The sequence below is a fragment of the Lynx rufus genome, unplaced genomic scaffold (genome assembly GCF_022079265.1).
Source record: "Lynx rufus isolate CCGP_SWC_20201006 ecotype Redwood Valley unplaced genomic scaffold, mLynRuf1.p SCAF_7, whole genome shotgun sequence".
NCBI classification, from domain to species: Eukaryota; Metazoa; Chordata; class Mammalia; order Carnivora; family Felidae; genus Lynx; species Lynx rufus.
In genome coordinates, this window is record NW_025814889.1 from 141,386,086 (window position 1) to 141,410,400 (window position 24,315).

A 24,315-nucleotide genomic window follows, 5' to 3' on the forward strand; every position below is an offset into this window, starting at 1 on the left:
TCTGTCACCATTTGTTGTCTTTTTATTTGAAAGAGAGAGAAAGCAAGTGAGTGGGGGAAATGGAGAAAGAGACAGAGACAGAGAGAGAGAGAGACAGAGAGAGAGAGAGAGAGAGAGAGAGAGAGAGAGAATCCCAAGCAGGCTCCACGCTCTACAGTGGGAGGAAGGTCGGGCCTGATGGACTGGAGGGAGCAGACAGGTGCTAGTGGCAAGATCAGGCTCAGGATAGAGCCCGAGAAGGAGCCCCTGGGCCAGCCTGGAGGGGAGGGGCCAGCCTGGAGGGGAAGGAGCCCCTGGGCCAGCCTGGAGGGGAGGGGCCAGCCTGGAGGGGAGGGGCCAGCCCGGAGGGGAGGGGCCAACCCGGAGGGGAGGAGCCCGTGGGCCAGCCTGGAGGAGAGGGGCCAGCCCGGAAGGGAGGGGCCAGCACTGAGGGGAGGAGCCTTTGGGCCAGCCTGGAGGGGAGGAGTCCCTGGGCCAGCCTGGAGGGGAGGGGCCAGCCCGGAGGGGAGGGGCCAGCGCGGAGGGGAGGAGCCCTTGGGCCAGCCTGGAGGGGAGGGCCCAGCCTGGAGGGGAGGAGGCCCTCCGGGAGAGTGGGCGCAGGCCCAGAGGTGCAGGACCAAATGCAGTAGCATCACAACTTAATGAAGCTTTTTAAGTCTCATAAAAATTAACCACTTATGAATTTGAAACAACAAAACGCTTCGAATAACTCAAGGGGAAAATGAAGTATCCAAACAAAAAAGGGAAGTCTACTTAGACACTCAGGAGAGTGAGAACACCCTACAACACTAACAAGATGGGGGTTGCAGCGAGCACCATCTTTGGAGGAAATTTCATAGACTTAAGGCTTTTATTGTACAAGAAAGACTGGAAATAAATAGGCGTAGCATTAAAGTCAGAGCCAAGGGGGTAAAAAAATCCCTCACAGGAAATTGGAAAACTGCAACCTAAGGTTGGTTCTCTACAAGCACAATTAAGATTTTAAAACCTTGAAAATCTGTTTTTAAAAAAGAACACACAGTATTCACCACTAGGAATAAAGAGAACACAGTCATAGCTACAACACAAAATGAGGTGCAAAACCTGAGCCCATCGGACAAAAACCACAGACAAAAGTTACAGGCGTTAAGGACGTGTCTCCAACAGAGACGGGTGCTCACAGGTGAGTTTTAAAAAATAACCAAGTGACAGGAGTTCCACTGTTGTTTGACATGGAAGTCCTCAATCTGTCCTAGCAGCTGGCACATTGGGAGAGGTGATATAAAAAAAGAAACTCCAGCCCAGTTTAACTTGGGAACATCCTAGTTAATGCGCAAAACTTGGAACCCAGGCGTGAAGACCAGTGTCATGGAGCCGTCTGCCCTGCTTCGAGCCTGCAGCGGCACACCTGCGCACCTGCGCACCTGCACCTGAGCACTTGCCCCGTGCACCTGCACCATGCACCTGAGCACCCGCACCTGCGTGCTTGTACCTGAGCACCTGTGCACCTGCACACCTGCACCATGCACCTGTGCACTTGTGCACCTGCACCTGAACACTTGCCCTGTGCACCTGCACCTGTGCCCTGAGCACCTGCACCCGTGAACCTGCATCTGAGCACCTGCACACCTGCACCATGCATCTGTGCACCTGCGCGCTTGTACCTGAGCACCTGTGCACCTGCACACCTGCACCATGCACCTGCACCCCCGAGCACCTGCACCCGCACACCTGCACCTGGCGCACTGTGTTCTGGGGCGGCGGTTGGCCTCCACTCACCTCGGCCGCGGGACTTGGCCGCGGGCTTGATGATCCAGGTGTTCCGAAGCCCGTCGATCTCCGTCTGAGGGTTCACAGACGTGATTTTGTTCAGCAGGGCCTGGCACTGCGAAAAGTGATTTCTCGAATTGGAGATGAAAGCATCACCGCTACAAGGCAAGATCCAGAGAGTCCGTGAGATTCGTGAGACATTCTCTTTGTAGTGCTTCTTGATAAACAGCATTTTTCATGTCAACAAAATGCAATTTATCAACTTTCTCTATTATGATTAGTGCTCTTGGTGAACTATTTAAGAAACCTTTGCTTCCTTGTGGTCATGAAAATATACTCCAATTTTTTTTAACTTTCACATATCACATGATACATCTCAAATTAATCTGTGTGTATTTATGAGATAGGACTGAAGATACACTTTTTTTGTTTGTAAGGATGCTCTTTGCTCCAGTGCCATTTAGTGGAAGGACTGACTCTTCCTTGTGGATCTGCAGGTGGCACCTTGATCTTAAGTGACCACGTGCACGAGGACCTGCTTCCAGACTCTGTTCAGTTACACTGGTCTGTTAGTGCAGGCAGCCCATTGCCACCCTGTCGTGATTACTGTAGATTTATAGTAAGTCTTGAAATATGGGTAGAAGTCCTCTAATTTTGTTTTTCTTGATCAAGGTTTTCTGGCTTTTCTTAAATCATTTATATTTCCAAATAAATTTCGGAATCAGTTTGTCAATTCCTTCTACCTCAGCCCTCAAGGAAAATCCCTGCATAGATTTTGACTGGGATTACACTGAATCTACAGATTGGAAAATCTATAGTTTGGGAAGAAAACAATCTCTATACCACTGAGTTTTCTAATTCGCAAACATGGTTTTATACACACACACACACACACACACACACACACACACACACTTTTCAGGACATTAATTTCTCTGTTTAAATTTTTTTTTTAAATTTTTTTTTTCAACGTTTATTTATTTTTGGGACAGAGAGAGACAGAGCATGAACGGGCGAGGGGCAGAGAGAGAGGGAGACACAGAATCGGAAACAGGCTCCAGGCTCCGAGCCATCAGCCCAGAGCCTGACGCGGGGCTCGAACTCACGGAACGCGAGATTGTGACCTGGCTGAAGTCGGACGCTTAACCGACTGCGCCACCCAGGCGCCCCTAATTTCTCTGTTTAATTTTATAATGTGTTTAGCGTCTTCAATATATTTTATTATATTTTTTCTGGATATTTGCTGTTATTGTAGGTTGTATTTTAAAATCCCATTTCATGGTTGTTGTTTATGCATAGAAACGCAATGGAATGCTGTATATTGACTTGGCAAAACTCACATAATCATGAACTTTCTGCGTGAGTTTTAAATTTTTCTATGCACATCATCAGGTCGTCAGTATTTGCTTCTTTCTCATCTTAAGCCTCTTATTTCTTTTTTCTGTACTAAACAGAAACATTATTTAAACTAAACAGACCAGCCAATACTGAGGAGTTGTGATAGTGGACATCTCATTCTGATTTCCAGGGACACTTTCAATTAAGTGTGCTAACAATTTCATTAAGAAAGCTATTAACTTCAGGATTTTTGTAGATAAACTTGTCAAATTAAGGAAGTTTCTTTCTTTTTCCAGTTTGTTAAAAAAACAAGGTATTTCACAGGTATTGAATTTCATCAATGTTTTGCATCTATTGGAATTATTACATGGTTTTCTTCTTCTGTAAATGTAATAAAATCTACCAATTGGCTTTTTTCAAAATTTTTTCATTATGGAAAAATACATGTAAAATTTACCATCTTAACCATTTTAAGGGTACAGTTCAATAGTATTATGAATATGTATGTTGTTGTGCAATCATCACCCCCATGCGTCTCCAGGAGTCTTCTGTCTTCCCAAACTGAAACTGTGTCCCCATTAAATACTCACTCCCGGTCTCCCTGCCCGAGACCACAGTAACCACCATCTACCTTCTGTCTCTATGATTCTGGCTTCTCTAAGTACTTCAAACAAGTGAAATCACACAATATTTGTATTTTTTGACTGGCTTATTTCACTTATAATGTCCTCAAGATTCATTCATATTGTAGCAGAAACCAGAACTTTGTTAAACCAATTTTGAGTTCCTGGAACTTAAGTTGGATATAAAGAAATAAAACTGCTTTTATTCACAGATGACATATCCTTCCCATATGTAGGAAATCCTAAGGAATACACACACACACACACACACACACACACACACACACACACACAGTACCAACTACTAGAAATAATAAATGGGTTCAGCAAAGTCATAGTTACAAGACCAATATAAAAAAATCGATTGTATTTTTATATTCTGCCAATAAAAAAATTCTAGAACAAAATTAAGAGAACAGTTCCATTCATAAGAGTATCAAAAAGAATAAAATACATAGGCATGAATTTAACAAAAGAAATGCACAATTTGAAAACCACAAAACAGTGTTGACATCCATGTTAAAAAACCTAAACAAGAGGAGAAACAAATTTGTGGAAATTAACAGATTCCTTTTTTTTAATGTTTATTTTTGTTTTTTTGTTTTTTTTTTTTAATTTTTTTTTTCAACGTTTATTTATTTTTGGGACAGAGAGAGACAGAGCATGAACGGGGGAGGGGCAGAGAGAGAGGGAGACACAGAATCGGAAGCAGGCTCCAGGCTCTGAGCCATCAGCCCAGAGCCCGACGCGGGGCTCGAACTCACGGACCGCGAGATCGTGACCTGGCTGAAGTCGGACGCTTAACCGACTGCGCCACCCAGGTGCCCCTAATGTTTATTTTTGTGAGAGTGAGAGAGAGTGCACAGGCATGCATGAGCAGGGAAGGGGCAGAGAGAGAGGTGCACAGAGGAGCTCTGACAGCAGACAGCCCGACATGGGGCTTGATCTCACAAATCATGAGACCATGACTTGAGCCAAAGTCGGACACTTAAGCAACTGAGCACCCAGGAGCTCCTTAACACATTCTTAAATAACCAATGGGTAGAAATCACAAGGAAATTAGAAAATACTTAGAGGGGCACCTGGGTGGCTTAGTTGGTTAAGCATCTGACTCTTTGATTTCAGCTCAGGTCATGATCTCAAGATTCACGGGATGAAGCCCTGCATCGGGCTCTACACTGATAGTGTGGAGCCTGCTTGGGACTCTCTCTCTCCCTCTCTCTCTCTCTCTGCCCCTCCACAGCTAGTGTTCTCTCTCTCCCTCTCTCTCAAAATTAATAAACATTTTTTTATTTTTAAAAATTTTTTTTCAAAGTTTATTTATTTTTGGGACAGAGAGAGACAGAGCATGAACGGGGGAGGGGCAGAGAGAGAGGGAGACACAGAAACGGAAACAGGCTCCAGGCTCTGAGCCGTCAGCCCAGAGCCCGACGCGGGGCTCGAACTCACGGACCGCGAGATCGTGACCTGGCTGAAGTCGGACGCTTAACCGACTGCGCCACCCAGGCGCCCCAATAAACATTTTTTTAAAAGAGAGAAACTAGATAAAGAAACTATACCCAAAGCTAGCATAATGAAGTAATCGATAAAGATTAGAGCAGAATTAACGAAAAAAGAGAAAATTAGACTAAAAGTTGACTCTTTGAAAAGATCAACAAAATGGACAAACTTTTAGCTCGATGGACTTAGAAAAGAAAGAACACACCAATTGCTAAAATAAAAAAATGATATTGGGGACATTACTACTGATTTTACAGGAATAAAAAAGATTATAAGGGAGTACTATGAAGAGTTGTACACCAACGAATGGAATAACCTAGATGAAATGGGCAAATCCCCAAGAAATACAAAACCTACCAAGATTCAATCATGAAGAAACAGAAAACATGAATAGATTTATAACTACTAAGGGGACTGAATCAGTAATCAAAAATCTCCCAACAAAGAAAAGCCCAGGACCTGATGGCTTTGCTGGTGAATTCTATCATTTAGAGAAGCCCCATACCATCCCTTCTCAAATTTTCCCTAAAACCTGAAGAGGAGGGAACACTTTCTAAATCATTCCATGAGGGAGGCCACCAGCACTGCCTTGCTACCAAAGCCAGACAAAGACACTATAAGAAAAGTACACACCAATACCCCTTATGAGCACTGATGCAAAAACACTTTAACAAAATGCTAGCAAACCAAACTCGGCAGCATATTAAAAGATTATACACCACGACCAAGTGGGATTTATTCCTGGAACGCAAGGATGGTTCGACATGTGAAAACTGATTGAGTTAATATATCAAATTAACAGGAGAAGGGGAGGGGCACCTGAGTGGCTTAATTGGTTGAGTGCCTGACTCTTGAGTTCGGCTCAGGTCATGATCCCAGGGTTGTGGGACTGAGCCCCACACTGGGCTCTGTGCTGAGTGTAGAGCCTGCTTAAGATTCTCTTGCTCTCTCTCCTCCTCTACCCCACCCTGCTTGTACACTCTCTCTCTAAAAATAAAATAAAATAAAGTAAAATAAAATAAAATAAAATAAAATAAAATAAAATAAAATAATTAAAAAACAGGCGAAGGGAGAAAACCTACATGATCATGTTGATGCAGAAAAAGTATTTGACAAAATTTAACAACCTTTCCTAATAAAAACACTCAACAAACTAGGAACAGAAGGAAACTACCTCAATGTAATAAAGGCTGCGTATGAAAACATCAGCAATCGTTATCCTCAGTGGTGACGGACTGGAAGCTTTCCTTTAAGACTGAGAATAGGACAAGAATGCCACTTTCAACATTCAACAGACTGATGGAAGTGTTAGCAAGAGCAGTCAGGCAAGGAAAAGAAATAAATGGCATTCAAACGGGACAAGGAGAAGTAAAATGACCTGTTTGTAGATGATATGATTGTACATGTAGAAAATCCTAAAAAGTCCACCACAAAAAAACCCTGTTACAGCTAATAAATGAAATGCAAAGTAACAAGATACGTCAACAGCAACAACACAATCAGTTGTGTATCTATACACTAGCAAGGAACAATCTGGAAAGGAAACAAGGAAACTACGTAAACAATTCCACTTATAACCACATCAAGAAGAATAACACACAGTGTGTAGGAACCAACCAAGGAAGTGAAAGGCACAACGAAAACAAAAAATTGCTGGAAGACTTGAAAGAAGACAGAAATAAATGGAAACACATCCATGTTTATGGATTAAAAGATTTAATTTTGTATAAGGTGTTAACAGTTTCCAAAATGATCTACAAATTCCATACAATATCAAAATACCAATGGTATTTTTCACAGAAATTAAAAAAAAACCCATCCTAAAATTCAAACAGAATCTCAAGGGACCCAAATAGCCAAAAATAATCTTGAAACAGAAGAGCAAAGGTGGGTGACACACACTTTTTGATATCGAAACTTACTACAAAGCTACAGGAATCAAGATAGTGCGTTACTGGCATAAAGACAGACATAAGACCAATGAAATAGAACAGAGAGCCCAGTGACAGGGGAGCCAAGACTATTCAACGGGGAAGGGACAGACTCTTTAACGATGGTGCTGGGAAAACTGGATATCCATGTGCAAAAGAATGAATTTGGGCCCTTACCTAAAACCATATGAAAAAATTAATTCAAAGTGGATCAAAGACCTAAATGTAAGATCAAAAAAACTATGAAAGTCTTAGAAAAAACGCAGGGCAAAATCTTCAAAACATTGAATTTCACAGTGATTTCTCTGACATCATTTGACAGCAATTTCTATGACAGCAAAGCACAGGTGACGACGAGAGAAAAAACAAATTGGACCTCATGAAAAGTTTTAAATGTGTGCATTAAAGATATGATCAACAGAATAAAAAGGCAACCCATGAAATGAAAGTGTTTGCAAGTCACGTATCTGATGGGGCTATTAGATGCATCTCTGTATATCCATAACAGAGAACTCAACAACTAAACGAACTGATTCACAAATGGGCAAAGGGCTTGAACAGACACTTCTCCAAAGAAGACCTACAAATGGCCAATAAGAGGGGCACACGGGTGGCTCAGTCCGTTGAGCGTCCGACTTAGGCTCAGGTCATGATCTCGCGGTTTGTGGGTTCCAGCCCCGCGTCGGGCTCTGTGCTGACAGCTCGGAGTCTGGAGCCTGCTTCGGATTCTGTGTCTCCCTCTCTCTCTGCCCCTCCCCTGCTCATGTGCTCTGTCTCTCTCTGTCTCTCCAAAACAAATAAACATTTAAAAAACAACAATCATGGGGCTTTCCATCCCTTTCTGCGATTATGTGATTCTCTCTGAGATGATTTCTTTCAGGGTGACAAAATTCCTTTAATATTTGTTACAGTCATGTTCTGCTGCTCAAGAACCCTCTGGTTTTAGTTTGTCTTCATTTTCAAAGGTCCTTCTGCGGGTGAAGAGTTGTAGTGGCAGCTTCCCACTCCCCCACCCCCACCCCTCCCCCCAGCACTCTGGAGATGATATTCCATCGTCTTTGAGCATTCATGGTTTCTGTTGAAAATTAGCTGTCGCCCTCAGTCTTACCACCGCTGCTCTGAAACACTGATTTTATTCCCTCAAGCTGCCTTTTAAGATGTCCTTTGTTTCTTTTTTCCTTTTTCAGAAGTCTGACTTTATGGTGCCTCAATGTGGTTTTCTTTGTATGTCCTCTGCCTAGAGTTTTCAGAGTTTTTCAATCTGTGTGTTGGAGTCTTTTATCAATTTGGAAACGTTCTCAGCCATTATCTTCAACTGTTCCTTCTGCTTCATTCTGCTCCTCCCCTTCTTGGACTCCAGTTATATGCATAGCGGCCCGTGTGACTGTGGCTCATCCGTCTCTTTGCTCTGTGCTGTTTTCATCGTTCTTTTTTCCGCTCTGAGGTTAAGTTTGGATAGTTTCTATGGGCCCATCCTGAGGTTTACCAGCCTCGTCTTCTACTGTCTCCGGGCTGATTTTACATCTACCCAGCTCTAACTCCAGCATGAGGACCATCCTTCTTATATCACTTGTCTTTGCCCTTACTCTCCGTCAGATTTTCCTGCCTCTTCTCAGTCTCATAATGTTTGTATGCTAGCCCTTGTCCCTAAAGGGCGTACAAGGCTGAAGTTTACGCTCTTTCCCAAGGGTGGGCTCACACTCTCGTCCGTCGTAGATATGGTGTGGCGCTCACGTCCTCAACTGGGCAGCCGGGAGCAAAGCCAGCTTGTAGCTGGACAGGTTCAGGGCGCTCTGGCGTCAGGTGTCTCCAGAGTAGGACTGAAAGATGCTGCTGCAGGTCCTGTCCTTCAGGAGAAACTTCTTCCCCAATCCCTCGGAACTAGAAGGCTTCACTGTCTTTTCAGCCCAGGCAGACCATCTTCTGTGCCCTGGGAAAAACTGGCCGTGTGTTTTGACCTCTAGATTTAGGTCTTTCACGGCAGTTGACATGGCCAAGTGGCTTTTCATTCCTTAAGAAATTCAGGCCAAGCCTGGACCTGAACCTTCACCCGGATTTGTCAGATATTCCTAGGGAATAACCTGGCCAACAAACTCGGCTCACCCAGGAGCGGCTTTTCTGTGCCACTTGTAGCTCACCTGTCCCTCCTCATTTCCACAACCCTCCGACATTTTGAAAAACATGAATTTTGCAATTTATCTGGGTTTTTTTTCCTACTTGTTATGACAGGTAGCCACCGCTTACTGCTTATGACCTAAATAGGGAAGCAACCTAATTAAATGTCGTTAATCACTTTATCTCCTATGTTTGATTTCTAATTATGCACGTTTGCTTCTGTCTTTCAGGGTTTACCTTAGAGATTACAATATACATTCTTGATTTATTATTGCTTATTTTCAGTCAGACCTTTACCAGTTCCCAAACAGCATCCCAGCAGGGGGACTCCATTCACTCCCTTCTCATTTGCTATGCTCTTGTCATTTATCTCACCTCTACTTATATTTTTTCCGTTTTTCATTGTCATAAAAGAAACGTAACAAAATTTGCCATCTGAGCCATTTAAAAATATTCACTTAAGTGTATTAAATATCTCGATAATGTGGTGTGACCATCGCCACCTCTGTCTCTACGGCTCTGTTCATCCTGGAAAACTGAAACCGTGTCCCCATTAAACACCAACTCCCCATGTTCCCTCCAGCCCCTGGCCCTCACCATCTAATTGCTATGCCCGTGAATCTGACTACGCCAGGCGCCTCATACAAGTAGAACCATACTGCATTTGTCCTCAAGGTTCATCTGTGTTGTAGCAGCTGTCAGAGTTTCCTTCCTTTTAAAGGGTAAATAATAATTGAGTTGTGTGTACGTAGTACGTTCTGCTTATCCATTCGTCAATGGACACTTGGTTGCTTCCACATTTATCCATTGTGAATATGCTGCTATAAGCAGGGGTGTGCTAATATCTCTTTGAGAGTCTGCGTTCACTTACTCCGGGCACATACCCAGAGGTGAGATTTCTAGGTGATACGGTAATGATATTTTTAACTTTTTGAGGAATCGCCATGCGTTTTCCACAGCAGCAGCACCATTCCACATCCTCACCAATAGTGCACAGGTCTTCCAATTTCTCTACATCATTGCCAACATTTGTTATTTTCTGTGCTTTTTAAAGCATGATGTCCATTCTAATGGGTGTGAGGTAGTATCTCACTGTAGTCTTGATTTTCATTTCCTTAATGATCAGTGGTATTGAGCATCTTATTGGCCATTTGTGTTTTTAATTTTTATTAAAAAAATTTTTTTGATACTTTATTTTTGACAGAGACAGAGCACAAATGGGGGAGGGGCAGAGAGAGAGGGAGGGTTCTCTCTCATCAGCACAGAGCCTGACGCAAGCCCCATGATTGTTTAAAGCAACAGTAACAGTCATGTCTTGTCGGGTTTGCATCTACACAGAAGCAAAATGTATGACACAGCAGCATAGAGGGAAGAAGGCAGTAAATGGAGCTGAACTATTGTAAGGTTTCAAATCGTCCAAGAAGTGCTAAAAAAAAAATTTCAGATAGACTGTGATGAGTCAAAATTGCATATTGTAATATCTAGTGTAACCACTAAAAGTACAAAAATATGGGGCGCCTGGGTGGCGCAGTCGGTTAAGCGTCCGACTTCAGCCAGGTCACGATCTCGCGGTCTGGGAGTTCGAGCCCCGCGTCAGGCTCTGGGCTGACGGCTCGGAGCCTGGAGCCTGTTTCCGATTCTGTGTCTCCCTCTCTCTCTGCCCCTCCCCCGTTCATGCTCTGTCTCTCTCTGTCCCAAAAATAAATAAACGTTGAAAAAAAATTTAAAAAAAAAGTACAAAAATATATAGCTTGAAATAGAGTATAGGAGATGAAACGGAATAATTGGAACTAGTTCACTCATGAGAAGAAGGTAGGACAGGAAGTATAATGAAACAAAGAGGAGGTCAGTAATAGAAAACAAAGAGAAAGATGATAAATTTAAAGCCAGCTATATTCATAATGACTCAGTGTAAATGGTAAAAACACTCCGACAGAAAAAGACTGTAAGACTGGGCAGAAAGCAAAACCTGGCCGTTAATATATGCTCTTTATATGAGACCCACTTCAAAAGATAAAGGCACCAACAGATTGAGAGTAAGAAGGTTGAAAAAGCTACACACCTTGCACACGCCAACCAAAGGAAAGCTACACTAACGTCACAAAGAGTAGAATTAACACAAGAAATATCGATAGCATTAAAGAGGACATTCTGTAACGAGGACAAGGTCCGACCACAGGAAGACAAAACAGTCCTGAATTGGATGTAGTGAATAATCACACAGCTAAAAGCAGAAATGCAAGAACATCAAACGTATTTGGAGATTTTAATTCTGTTCTCTCAGTAACTCAGAGAACAAGCAGGCAACGTTATCAGCGAAGATACAGATTTTAGAAACTTGACTCAACTGACTTTTCAGAACACACTACTAGTCCTCAAGTCTGCATGAGAGGTTTGCTAAAACACATCACATGCTGGGCCAAAAGCAAATTTCAACAAAACTCATGTTTCTCCTTCTTCTAAGTGATGGGCCTGAGGCCACACTTTAATAGAACTAGGGTTTTGGGGCGCCTGGGTGGCGCAGTCGGTTAAGCGTCCGACTTCAGCCAGGTCACGATCTCGCGGTCCGTGAGTTCGAGCCCCGCGTCAGGCTCTGGGCTGATGGCTCAGAGCCTGGAGCCTGTTTCCGATTCTGTGTCTCCCTCTCTCTCTGACCCTCCCCCGTTCATGCTCTGTCTCTCTCTGTCCCAAAAATAAATAAACGTTGAAAAAAAAAAAAAAAAAGAACTAGGGTTTGAATTCAGGCCTACTGCCCCAGAAACCCATGTCCATTTAATTATGCTAATGGCCTCTCATGTTTATTGTTTATCAGTGGTGGATGTCTGTATATAGAAAACAGAACATTGATCTTTATCCCTTACCAAACACAAAACTTAATTTAAGATTAATCATAAAAGGCTAAAAGTGAAAGAAAGAACATTAAAGCATCTAGAAGAACTCAGAGGAGAACGTTTTCATGACATTGGATAAGTAAAGGTTTCTTAAACAGGACTCTTAAAAGCCCTACCATAATAGAAAAACTCAAAACACTGGGCTTCATAAAAAAAAAAAAAAAGAGAAATCATTGAGAGGTAAAAAGACAAGGCATACACTAAGAGGGGGTATTCTTTTTTTATATAGTATAGTTAATCTTTATTTTATTTATTTATCTTAATGTTTAGTTTTGAGAGAGAAAGACAGAACATGACATGAGTCGGGGTGGGGCAGAGACAGAGGGAGACACACACTCCAAAGCAGGCTCCAGACTGAGCTGTCAGCACAGAGCCCGACGCAGGGCTTGAACCCATGAACCGTGAGATCATGACCTGAGCCGAAGTCAGATGCTCAACTGACTGAGACACCCAGGCACCCTGAGAGAGTATTCTTTATTTTATTTTGTTTTTTTATTTTTTTTAAATATGAAATTTATTGTCAAATTGGTTTCCCATACAACACCCAGTGCTCATCCCAAAAGGTGCCCTCCTCAATACCCATCACCCACCCTCCTCTTCCTCCCACACCCCAACAATCCCTGAAAGGGTATTCTTAATGCACATATCCAACAAAGGACTCAATGAGGAATGCTTAGAGTACTCTTAGAAATCCATTTAAAGATGTGACGACCACTCTTGAGGCCAGGAAAACGGAAGCAAAAATAAACTACTGGGACCACATCAAATAAAAAGCTCCTGCACAGTGAGGGAAACCACCAAAAAAACTAAAAGGCAACCTTTGGAATGGGAGAAGGTATTTGCAAAGGACATATCCAATAAAGGATCCGTATCCAAAATATATAAAGAAATTATACAACTCAACACCCAAAAAAACAAATAATCCAATTTAAAAATGGGCAGAAGACATGAACAGACATTTCCCCATAGAAGACACCCAGATGGCCAACAGACACATGAAAAGATGCTCCACATCACTCATCATGGTGGAAATACAAATCGAAACCATGATGGGATACCACCTCACACCTGTCAGAATAGCTACAAGAAGTAACAGGTGTCGGTGAGGATGTGGAGAAAGGGGAACCATCTTGCACTGCTGGAGGGAACGTAACCTGGCGAAGCCACTCTGGAAAACAGTGTGGAGGTTCCTCCGAAAGTTAAAAATGGTAATTGCACTACTGAGTATTTACCCAAGGAATACAAAAACACGAATTCGAAAGGATACGTGCATCCCTATGTTTACTGCAGCATTTTCTACAATAGCCAAATTATGGAAACAGCCCAAGTGTTCATTGACTGATGAGTGGATAAAGAAGATGCGGTATGCATACATACACACGGTGGAATACTACTCAGTGATGAAAAAGAATGAAATCTCGCCATTTGCGATAACACGGATGGAGCTAGAGAGTGTAATGCTGAGCAAAAGAAGTCAGAAAAAGACAAATACCACGTGATTTCACTCAACAAACAAAACAAATGAGCAAAGGGGAAAACAGGAGGGAAACAAACCAAGAAACAGACTCGACTACAGAGAACACACCGATGGCCACCAGAGAGGAGGCGGGGGATGGGAGAAACCGGTGATCAGGATTAAGGGGTGCACCTGTTGGGCTGAGCGCTGGGTGACGGACAGAAGCGCTGAGTCACCAGATTGCCCACCTGAACTAACACCACACTGTATCCCAACTATACTGGACTTTAAAAAGGACAGAGAGCATTTTAGAAAGACTGCCAAGCTAACAGGAACAGTGACGGTGATCATACAAACATTAACCACGACAAGAAAATAATCAAGAAAAATTTTCTAATTAATACGATTTAAAAAGATACAACCAACCTGATTTTTTTAATTTTTTTTTTTCAACGTTTATTTATTTTTGGGACAGAGAGAGACAGAGCATGAACGGGGGAGGGGCAGAGAGAGAGGGAGACACAGAACGGGAAACAGGCTCCAGGCTCTGAGCCATCAGCCCAGAGCCCAACGCGGGGCCCGAACTCACGGACCGCGAGATCGTGACCTGGCTGAAGTCGGACGCCCAACCGACTGCGCCACCCAGGCGCCCCCCAACCTGATTTTTAAATACACAAGAGTGGGGCGCCTGGGTGGCACAGTCGGTTAAGCGTCTGACTTCAGCCAGGTCACGATCTCGCGGTCCGTGAGTTCGAGCCCCGCGTCAGGCTCTGGGCTGATGGCTCAGAGCCTGGAGCCTGTTTCCGATTCTGTGTCTCCCTCTCTCTCTGCCCCTCCCCCGTTCATGCTCTGTCTCTCTCTGTCCCAAAAATAAATAAACGTTGAAAAAAAAAATAAATAAATACACAAGAGACGCGGACAAGCACCTCCCAAAAGAAGATACTCAAATGCCTGACAAGCATCTGAAGCGATATCCAACCGCCAGGTCGTCAGAGGAGTGCAAACGAAGAACAAGAAGAGAGAACTGAAAAGACCCGTGGCGACAAGGCTGCCTGCCACGTGCAGGAAGCGCAGCCCACGCTCAATGCTGTTGGCATCTGGATACGTGGAACCGCTCTGGAAAATGCTCAAACACCAGGGGTAACCCAGCTGCTCACCCACGTCAGGAGGGAAAGTTCTGTGCCCTGTGGATAGCAGAAAACCCGGCCACGCGCACAGTGTGGATGAACCCCACAGATTCCGCGTCAAGCGAAAGTCACGTGAGTCCGTGACCGTGAAATCCCACAACGAAACTGGTTACGGCGGTAGCAGTCAGGTGCGACCTCTGTGGGGTCTCTGCCTGGGAGGGTGCCTAGGGGGCCTCATGGGGGCCGCAAATGGTTTTCCTCCCGAGCTGGGTGGTGGTCTCGCCGGGTGGGTACATGTGCAGAAGTACATCCGGCTGCACAGATAGCAGCCCACGCAGCTGTACTCGATCCAAAGGAAAAGAAAATACTCGATTGATCCCAAAGAAGTAAAGAAGGAAGGAAGGAACAAGTGTCCCTGGGGTGGTGGGGGCGGGGGGCTCTGGGCAGACCCTCCTCACAGTCCTACTCCTGCTGCAGGGGCGCCTGGGCCACCTCTGCCCCAGCTCCTCTGTTGGCCGCTGCTCAGGGGGTGCTGGGTCTCCCCCCGCCCCCCGGGAAGGACTCGGCCTTCCCTTCGGGAGACGGGGAGGAGAGCCAAGCTCAGCCTCTGGATTCCCATGTGGCAGGGAGCCCTGAAGGCCGTGGAGAGTCAGCTGGGCTGGGCCGAGCAAGCGTTCTGCTCTGTCCAGAGCCCACTCGTGGGGTTCAAATGAGGTAAAAGGCAAGAACCGTGTGGAAGATGGTTTAGGCGACGTTACCCAAAGGAGCCCCCAAGGGAGTGTCATCCTTTTATGAGCCAACAGGGACTTGGTGGGATCTGCGTACCCCAGCACCCTGACAGGAGCCCCAACCCCGGAGAGGCGCTCCAGGTGTCCCAGGGCGGGACTTCCCTGGACAGCTCCTGAAGCCCCCGCCCCCCCCAGACGCCCCCCGCCCCTCCCCCCCCCCCCCGCCCCGTGTAGGTGAGCCTTGCTGCCCAGCGCATCTTACTGAGCGGAGGACACGGGGCGCGTCTTACTGAGCGGGGGACACGGGGCGCGTCTTACTGAGCGGGGGACACGGGGCGCATCTTACTGAGCGGGGGACACGGGGCGCGTCTTACTGAGCGGGGGACACGGGGCGCGTCTTACTGAGCGGGGGACACGGGGCGCGTCTTACTGAGCGGGGGACACGGGGCGCGTCTTACTCAACGAGGGAGTAGTATTGCTGCGTCAGGTCCTTCCACTCGTCCTCCGTGAGGTCCTGGGCGGCGTCCTTGGAGATGTCAATGTCCTCGTGCTCCAGCTGACCCAGGTAGGCCTGGCACACCTTGCATGCGGTGTCCACGAGCTCCCCCGAGAGGCCCACGGGCTTGGATTCCGCATTCTCGGGAACTGAAACCCAAACACAGGCTCGTGGAGGGGGGACCACCTGGGGCACCGGACACAGGCCGCCCCAGCCCGGCCAACCTGGGCACCACGCCTGCGGCTGGCCTTCCCGCTGCTCCGCCCTCCAGCCACACTCAGCACCCACGAACGCGACACTACTTCCTGACTTGCTACAGAAGCCCGGCTTTCCTGAGCCCACGCTGGTGTCCGGTAAGTACTTGGTGAGCAGTCCTGCCTGACGCCCGCGAGCCACTGTGAGCTTACCCACTCTTACCCAGCATCTCACTCTCCTGGAACCCCAGAGTCAAGCTGGACCCCTGGGTCTCAGGAAGCAGGGGGAGCTCCCCCGGCAAGGCGAAAGCGACCCTCGAGAGGCCGAGCTCCCACGCGAGGCAGCCCGGGCCTGGGCCCCCCCCACCCCCAAGCCACTGAGGGAGAGGGAGCTCACAGCCAGCATCTGTCTGCGCGCACTTATGGGGAAGGAGCCTGAAGAAAGGTAAACCCAGGGACCAGGAGGCTTGTTGGGATGAAAACAACTCCACAAACTGGGGCAGGGTGGGCATGGGGGTCAGGCCCTGCATGGGCGGAGGCCTCACAGACCCCGGCAGTGCTGGGTCCGGGAGAAAGCGCTGCATTCACACGGCTGTTGTAGACATTACAATGTGCGTTTTTAACCTGTATTGTGGTGAAATTCACAGAACATAAAAATAACCATTTTCAAGGGGAAAACCGCACTTCTGCTTTCTGATCAGGCACATAAGGAGCCTGGAAGTTGTCAACCTGGCCTGACGACAAGTAAAAAGAATCAACAACTCTTCTTTGCTGCTTCAGAGCTGAGGTCGCCGGACAAACCATCGTCCCCGAAATTTGCAGAGACAGTCGGGTGGATACAGCGAACCACACCTCACCAGGTCAGAACCCCCCGGACGCCAACACCCGGACAGGAAACCTGAACTGTAATTGATGAACCACTGAAGGCTCCGTGTGGACAGATCTGAGGGTTAAAAATTCCAGGACCGTCCGGCTCAGGGGGCCCGCATGCTTTCGTCAGTCTTACCTCTGGCAACTTGACCTGGTTTTCACAGTGAGTATGGGAGAAAAATCCCCTCCTGCTTCTGGCAAGGAAAGGGAAAAGGGACCATCTTGCAAATTGCCAGAGCATTCTGGTCTTCAGGAGGCCCGCCCTCAGGAGAAATAGTTGCCCAGAGCCTGACCTGCTGGGAGAAGGCAAAGACCCAACTCCAGCCCCCGCCAGCCCTCTGTCCCGCCAAAGGGGGTAAAAACTGAGAAGCACAGTGACGTTCATAGTCCGGGGGCACAGGTTCACTAAAGACTGAGACCTAATCATGAGATTATAGAACACTCTTTCAGACAAAATTTTTTTTAAAAATTGAGGAAATTTTTTTTGCCAGTAGACCTGCCAAGAAATCTCAAGTTTTTCAAAGAGAAGGAAAATAACATAGGTCAGTTCCACAAGAAAAGAAGAGTGTTAGAAAAGGAATGAATGAAGGTAAAGTACAAACTTTTACTTTTCTTATTCTTGATATTTTATTTTTCTTATTCTTATTTTTAATAAGAATATTTTTATTATTCTTGGGGTGCCTGGGTGGCTCAGTCACTTAAGCATCAGACTCGATTTCGGCTCAGGTCATGATCCCATGGTCATGGGATAGATCCCCGCATCAGGCTCTGCACTGAAGGTGAGGAGCCTGCTTCAGATTCTGTGTCTCCCTCTCTCTCTGCCCCTCCCCCGTTCATGCTCTGTCTCTCTCTGTCCCAAAAATAAATAAACGTTGAAAAAAAAATTTAAAAAAAATAATAAAAAGAGAAGACATCATTATAGATCTCATGGACATTGAAAAGATAGTAAAGAAATACTATGAACTCTCTGCACACAAATTTGATAATCCAGATGAAATGGACCAATTTATTGAAAGACACGGCCTGTCAAAATTCACACAAAAAGAAATAGATGATCTGAAGAGACCTATATCTATTAAATAAATTGAATCAGCAATTAATAACCTTCTAAAACAGAAAGCACCAGGTCCAAATGGGTTCACTGGTGAATTCTACCATTTAAAGAAGAAATTATAGCAATTTTCCACAATCTCAGTAGATAGAAACAGGGAATACTTCCTTCCTCGTTCTATGAAGCCAGCATTACCCTATCACCAAAACCAGAGAAAGACATGAGAAAAGAAAACTAAAGACTAAAATCTCTCATGAATAATAATACAGAAATCCTCACTAAAATACTAGCAAGTCAAATACACAATGTATAAAAAGAATTATACACCATAATCAAATAAGATTTATCTTAGGTATGCAAAACTGGCTCAACATTTGAAAATCGATTAATGTAATCTATTACACATCAAAAGGCTAAAGAAGAAAAATTACATGATCGTATCGATACAGAAAAACATTTGACAAAATTCAACTCACATTCATGATAGAAGCTCTCAGCAAGCTAGGAATAGAGAGGAACTTCCTCAACTTGATAAAGAATATATACAAAAACCCCCTATAGCTAACATTATACTTAATGGTGAGAAATGAGAAATTTACACTCTAAAATCAAGTGCAAGATGGGGCGCCTGGGTGGCTCGGTCGGTTAAGCGTCCGACTTCGGCTCAGGTCATGATCTCGTGGTCCGTGAGTTCGAGCCCCGCGTCGGGCTCTGTGCTGACAGCTCAGAGCCTGGAGCCCGTTTCGGATTCTGTGTCTCCCTCTCTCTCTGACCCTCCCCTATTCATTCTCTGTCTCTGTCTCAAAAATAAATAAACATTAAAAAAAATTTTTAAATCAAATGCAAGGCAAGGACCTCCTCCCTCTCACCACTGTTTTTCCAACATCATACTGGAAATCCTAGCTAATGCAATGAGACAAGAAAATAAGAGGTACACAAATTGAGTAGGAAATAAAACTGTCTTTATTCATAGATAACATGATTATCTATGTAGAAAATCTGAAAGAATTGACAAAAAACTCCTAGAACTAATAAGTGATTAGTCAATCACTTTCCCACATACCAGAAATGAATTATTGGAATTTGAAATGAAAAACACAACACCATTTACATTAGCACCCAAAAACTTAAATAAATATATAAATAAATAAATCTAACAAAATACGTTCAAGATCTATATGAGGAAAACTACAAAACTCTGATAAATGAAATCAAAGAAGAATGAAATTAATAGTGAGATATTCCATGTTCACAAATAGGAAAGATTTATTGTCAAGATGTCAGTTCTTGGGGTGCCTGGTTGGCGTGGTTGGTTGAGCATCAGACTTTTGATTTCGGTTCAGGTCATGATCTCACAGTTTGTGGGATCAGACCCCGCGTCGGGCTCCATGCTGACAGCATAAAGCCTGCTTGGCATTCTCTCTCTCTCCCCTCTCTCTGCCCCTCCTCCCCTTGTACTGTCTTTGTCTCTCTCAAAATAAATAAACTTAAAAAAAAAGATGTCAGTTCTTCCCTACTCAATCTATAAATTCAATGCAATCCCCATCAAAATCCCACAAGGCATCTTATGGATATTGACAAGTTGATTCTAAAATTTACATGGAGAGGCAAAGGATACAGAATAGCCAACCCAATATTGAAGGAGAAGGATAAATTGGAGAATTGATACTATTCAACTTCAAATCTTTTTTTTAATTTTTTTATTTTTCAACGTTTATTTATTTTTGGGACAGAGAGAGACAGGGCATGAACGGGGGAGGGGCAGAGAGAGAGGGAGACACAGAATCGGAAACAGGCTCCAGGCTCCGAGCCATCAGCCCAGAGCCCGACGCGGGGCTCGAACTCACGGACCGAGAGATCGTGACCCGGCTGAAGTCGGACGCTCAACCGACTGCGCCACCCAGGCGTCCCTCAACTTCAAATCTTACCACAAGTCTATGTAATCGAGACAGTGTGGTACTGGTGAAATAACTGACAAATAGATCCCTGGACCCGAATAAAGAGCCCAGAAATAGACCCACAAAAATATGGTCATCTGATCCATGACAAAGGCGCAAAGGCTATACAACAGAAAAAAAGTGGTCTTTTCAACAAATCGTGCTGAAACAGGTGCAAAAAAAATGCACACAAAAAAGAACTTAGATACAGTTTTTACACCCTTCATAGAAATTAACTCAAAATGGATCATACACCCAAGTGTGAAACACAAAAGTACAGAACTCCTAGAAGACAGCATGGGAAACCACCAAGATGAACCTGGGTGCAGTGATAAGTTTTTAGACACATTCCCAAAGGCACAGTCTATGAAAGAAATACTTGATAAGCAGGACTCAATACTGTCAGGAGGATGAGAAGATAAGTCATGGACTTGGAGAAAATATTTGCAAAAGACACATCTGGTAAAGGGCTGTTATCCGAAATACACACACACACACCACACACACAAAACCCCTCTTAAACCTCAACCATAAACATTTTCAAATGGTAGGGAACCTGAACAGATTTCTCACCAAAGACTATATTTACAGATGGCAAAGAAGTATATTAAAAGATACACAGGGCGCCTGGGTGGCTCAGTCGGTTGAGAGTCTGACTCTTGATTTCAGCTCAGGTCATGATCCCAGGGTCATGGGCTACAGCCCCACATCAGGCTGCACACGGAGCATGGAGCCTGCTTAAGATTCTCTCTCTCTCTCTCTCTCTCTCTCTCTCTCTCTCTCTCTCTCTTTCTCTCTCTCTCTCTCTCCCTCCCTCTCCCCAATTCACACACTCTCTAAAAACATACAAATAAATAAGTAAACAAATGAATAAGTAAATAAATAAAAATAGTGTATTTTAAAAAGCAAAAAAAAGATGCTCAAGGCCACGTGTCATTGGGGAACTTTAGGTGAAAACAACAGGAGACACTGCACACCTGTCACAAAGGCCCAAATCCGGACCACGGACGCCACGAGCGCTGGGAGGACGCGAAGCACTCATCGCTGGTGGGGTGCAAAATGGTGCGGCCACTGTGGAGGATAGCTTGGTGGTGTCTTACCAAACTAAGCACACTCTTTTTTTTTTTAAATTTTTTTTTAACGTTTATTTATTTTTGAGACAGAGAGAGAGAGAGCATGAACGGGGGAGGGTCAGAGAGAGAGGGAGACACAGAATCCGAAGTAGCTCCAGGTTTCGAGCTGTCAGCACAGAGCCCGACGCGGGGCTCGAACCCACGGACCGCGAGATCATGACCTGAGCCGAAGTCGGACGCTTCACCGACTGAGCCACCCAGGCGCCCCAAAGCACACTCTTACCATCGTGTCCAGCGATCAGGCTCTGTGGTATTTAGCCAAACGAGTTGAAAACTTACGGTTGCACAAAAACCTGCACCCAGATCACAACTGCCCAAACTTGGAAGCAGCCAACATGCCCTTCAGTAGGTGATGGAGAAAGTCAGCCACACGGTGGGCCATCCACACAATGGAGCGTGACGTGGCACTAAAAGGAAATGAGCTACCGAGCCATGACGGAGTTGGAGGGACCTCAGCTGCGCATCACTGAGTGAAAGAGGCCAGAAAAGGCCACGTCTGGGGGCGCCCGGGGGGCTCAGTCGTTAAGCGTCCGGCTCTGGATTTCAGCTCAGGTCATGATCTCACGGTTTGAGCGTTCGAGCCCCACGGCGGGCTCTGTGCTGACAGCGTGGAGCCCGCTTGGGATTCTCTCTCCCTCTCCGTCTGCCCTCCCCCACTCTCCCTCTCCTCCTCCTCCTCCCCTGCTCATGTGGGAGCCCCCTCTCTCTCTGTCTCTCTCAAAATAAGTAAATAAACTTAAAAAGGAAAAGAAAAAAAAAAGGGAAAAAAAACTAGAAGAAAAAAAACGAAGAAAAAAACTAGAAGAAAAAAAATTAAAAAAAATAAATAAAAAGGAAAAGAAAAGGAAGGCTACGTATGTATGCTTTCAGCCATATGACATCTGGAAAAGGCGGAATGACGGCGACAGCGAAAGGACCAGTGGTGGCCAGGGGCGGGGGCCAGGGGCCCGTCCCCAGGCGGGGACGTCAGGGCACCGGAAGCACTGTGTCTGTACCGTGACGGCGGGCCCGCGCCCTGAAGCAGCTGTCCAAACCCACCCCGCGTACAAGACCGCAGCTCGCTACAAACGCCGTGAGAACAACGTGTCCACACGGGGGGCATCCGTCACAGCAAAGGCACCAGCCGGTGGGGACGCTGACGGCGGAGGGGGCTCTGGGGGCCTATGGGAAATCCCTGCACCTTCTGTGCAAGTGCACTGCGAACCGAAAGCTGCTTTATCAAAATCAACAACAACAACTTCTTTGGGTTTCGTAGGCCTAACGCCACGGTGGCTCTGCACCACGCGGGAAAGCCACTCCCCGCCTCCCTCTTCTGCAGGGAGGGAGGACCCCGTCCTGGATGCACGGCCCGCTGCCCCTCCTGCACTGTTCTCCCCGCACGGTGCAGCCTCGGGCCCCACACACCTTTCTTGCTGCCGGGGCCGCGGTCGCCGGCCTCCCCGCTGCTGCCGCACTTGTGGTGCCTGACCACCCACTTGAGGATGCTGGAGGCCATCGTCCGCCGGAAGTCGTCTGAAAGGACACCCAGGCCTCGCCCCCTCTCCGGCCAGGGACCAGGGACCTCGGCCAGCACCAGCTGTCCTCAGCCCAGGCGCCCCACAGGCCTCACCTCCCCCTCGCTGCCTTCGAGGGGGCCGTTCCCTCTGCCCCGGCCCCTCGCGGGCCCTGTCAACGGGCCCAGAAGCAGAACCCGCGCACCCCCTCCCTGCCTCTCTCCTGCTGGCCCCAACCCCCCACCCGGGTCCACAGCGCACGGACACCCTCACCACCTCCCCCTGCTCCTGTGCCCTCAGCCCCGCACAGAGGACAGAAGACCCCCACAGACACACCAGGACCCTGCCCACCCCAGGAGCCTCTCTGCACCTCCCTGGACATACTGGCTCCCACAGCTCCTGGCGTGCATGGACCGAGGGGCTGGCCACAGAGGACAGCTCTGGGTCCCACAGACGCAGGCTGGGGGCTGGCCTGGCTCGGAGCGCTGGCTCGCGCCCGGAGAGGCGGCCGGCACCCCCGTGAGCCAGTCCATACTCACCTCCCACCCGCGCCCTCGGGGAGGTCCGCAAGAGACTCCCACACCTTCTCACCAAAACTTGCCCTTCCTCATTGCAGAGGAAGCTGCCCCCCACCCCAACCCCGCCCGCCCGCCCGGCAGCTGCTGCCACGTGGGAATCATCCGGAACCTGAGCTCCCTTCCCCAGCTTCCCCAGGACCTCAGAGCTTCTCTCCTGAGCCTCCTCTGTCCACCGGAACAAAGACCCTGAGCTCGCCTGCTGACCCGTAGCCCCTCTGCCCGGCACACTCAGGCACACTGCCCGCCGCGGCCCGGTCCCCTCCGAGCTCCTGTCCTCTGGGTCTCTCTGAGAGGCCCCTGCTCACCACCCTCTCCTCCCCTGCACCTCTCACCTCCAGCCCGCACAGACCCCACCTTGTCCTGCCTGTAGCCATCTGCTCCTGGGGGCTCCAGGGTGGGGTCAGGTCACACGGCAGGGCAATGTCGTATCTCCATGGCCCCAGGCCCGTGCTCAGGAAACACAAGTTACCCCCAAAAGGGCAGTGCTCACCTGTCCTGACCTTCCCCTTCTCTCTCCTCCCTTGGCGGGTCAATCCAGGAGTCCTCCCTCTGTCCCCAGGCCAGAGCCTGTCACCCACAGGACCAGCCCCACGCCAGCCTCTCCCAGAAGCCCAGTCAGAACCAAGCTGCTGGCGCTCAGCTCCACAGCCCCCGTCAGCCTCCTGCTCCCATCCTGCAGCTGCGGCCCATGGAAACGTCTGGACCGGCCCTCACCACGTGAGACGGAGCTGAGCCCCCGGGCCTTGGGACGGGACCGGTCCAGCCCCGCAGCTGCGGCCCAGCCCCCCCCCCTTCCAAAGGCTTCCGCAGCCACCTCAGCGAGAAAGTGGGCCACAGAGGGGCCCCGGCCGCCTGACGCCCGGTGGTCTCGCCTCCAGCCGCGGACTTACCCAGGAATTCTTGCTTCTCGTTCTCGGTGCAGAGGCCGTAGCAACGTGGGAAGAAGGAGTCAGGGTCGGCCTGGACGTACCACGGTAGGTTCCGCATGTTCGCACACAGCCCGATCTCCAGAGACAGCGGCACGTCAGGCCCCCGCAGGCCGTGTGCTGGTCCACTCAGACCAGCCTGAACGCCCACCGGCCGGCAGCACCGGCTCCAAGGGGCT

The 24,315-nt window shown here is 47.2% G+C and overlaps 1 protein-coding gene across 1 annotated transcript in view; it reads right to left on the minus strand.

The window, feature by feature from the left end:
• Positions 1-24,315, minus strand: part of TTLL8 (tubulin tyrosine ligase like 8) — a 58,801-nt gene that overhangs the window by 19,560 nt on the left and 14,926 nt on the right. The window contains exons 6-9 of the mRNA XM_047066889.1: positions 24,101-24,215; positions 22,544-22,651; positions 15,917-16,103; positions 1,759-1,907 (exon numbers count right to left, since the gene is read on the minus strand). Of these exons, the coding sequence (XP_046922845.1) occupies positions 1,759-1,907; positions 15,917-16,103; positions 22,544-22,651; positions 24,101-24,215 (559 nt within the window). The remainder of the gene's footprint in view (positions 1-1,758; positions 1,908-15,916; positions 16,104-22,543; positions 22,652-24,100; positions 24,216-24,315) is intronic.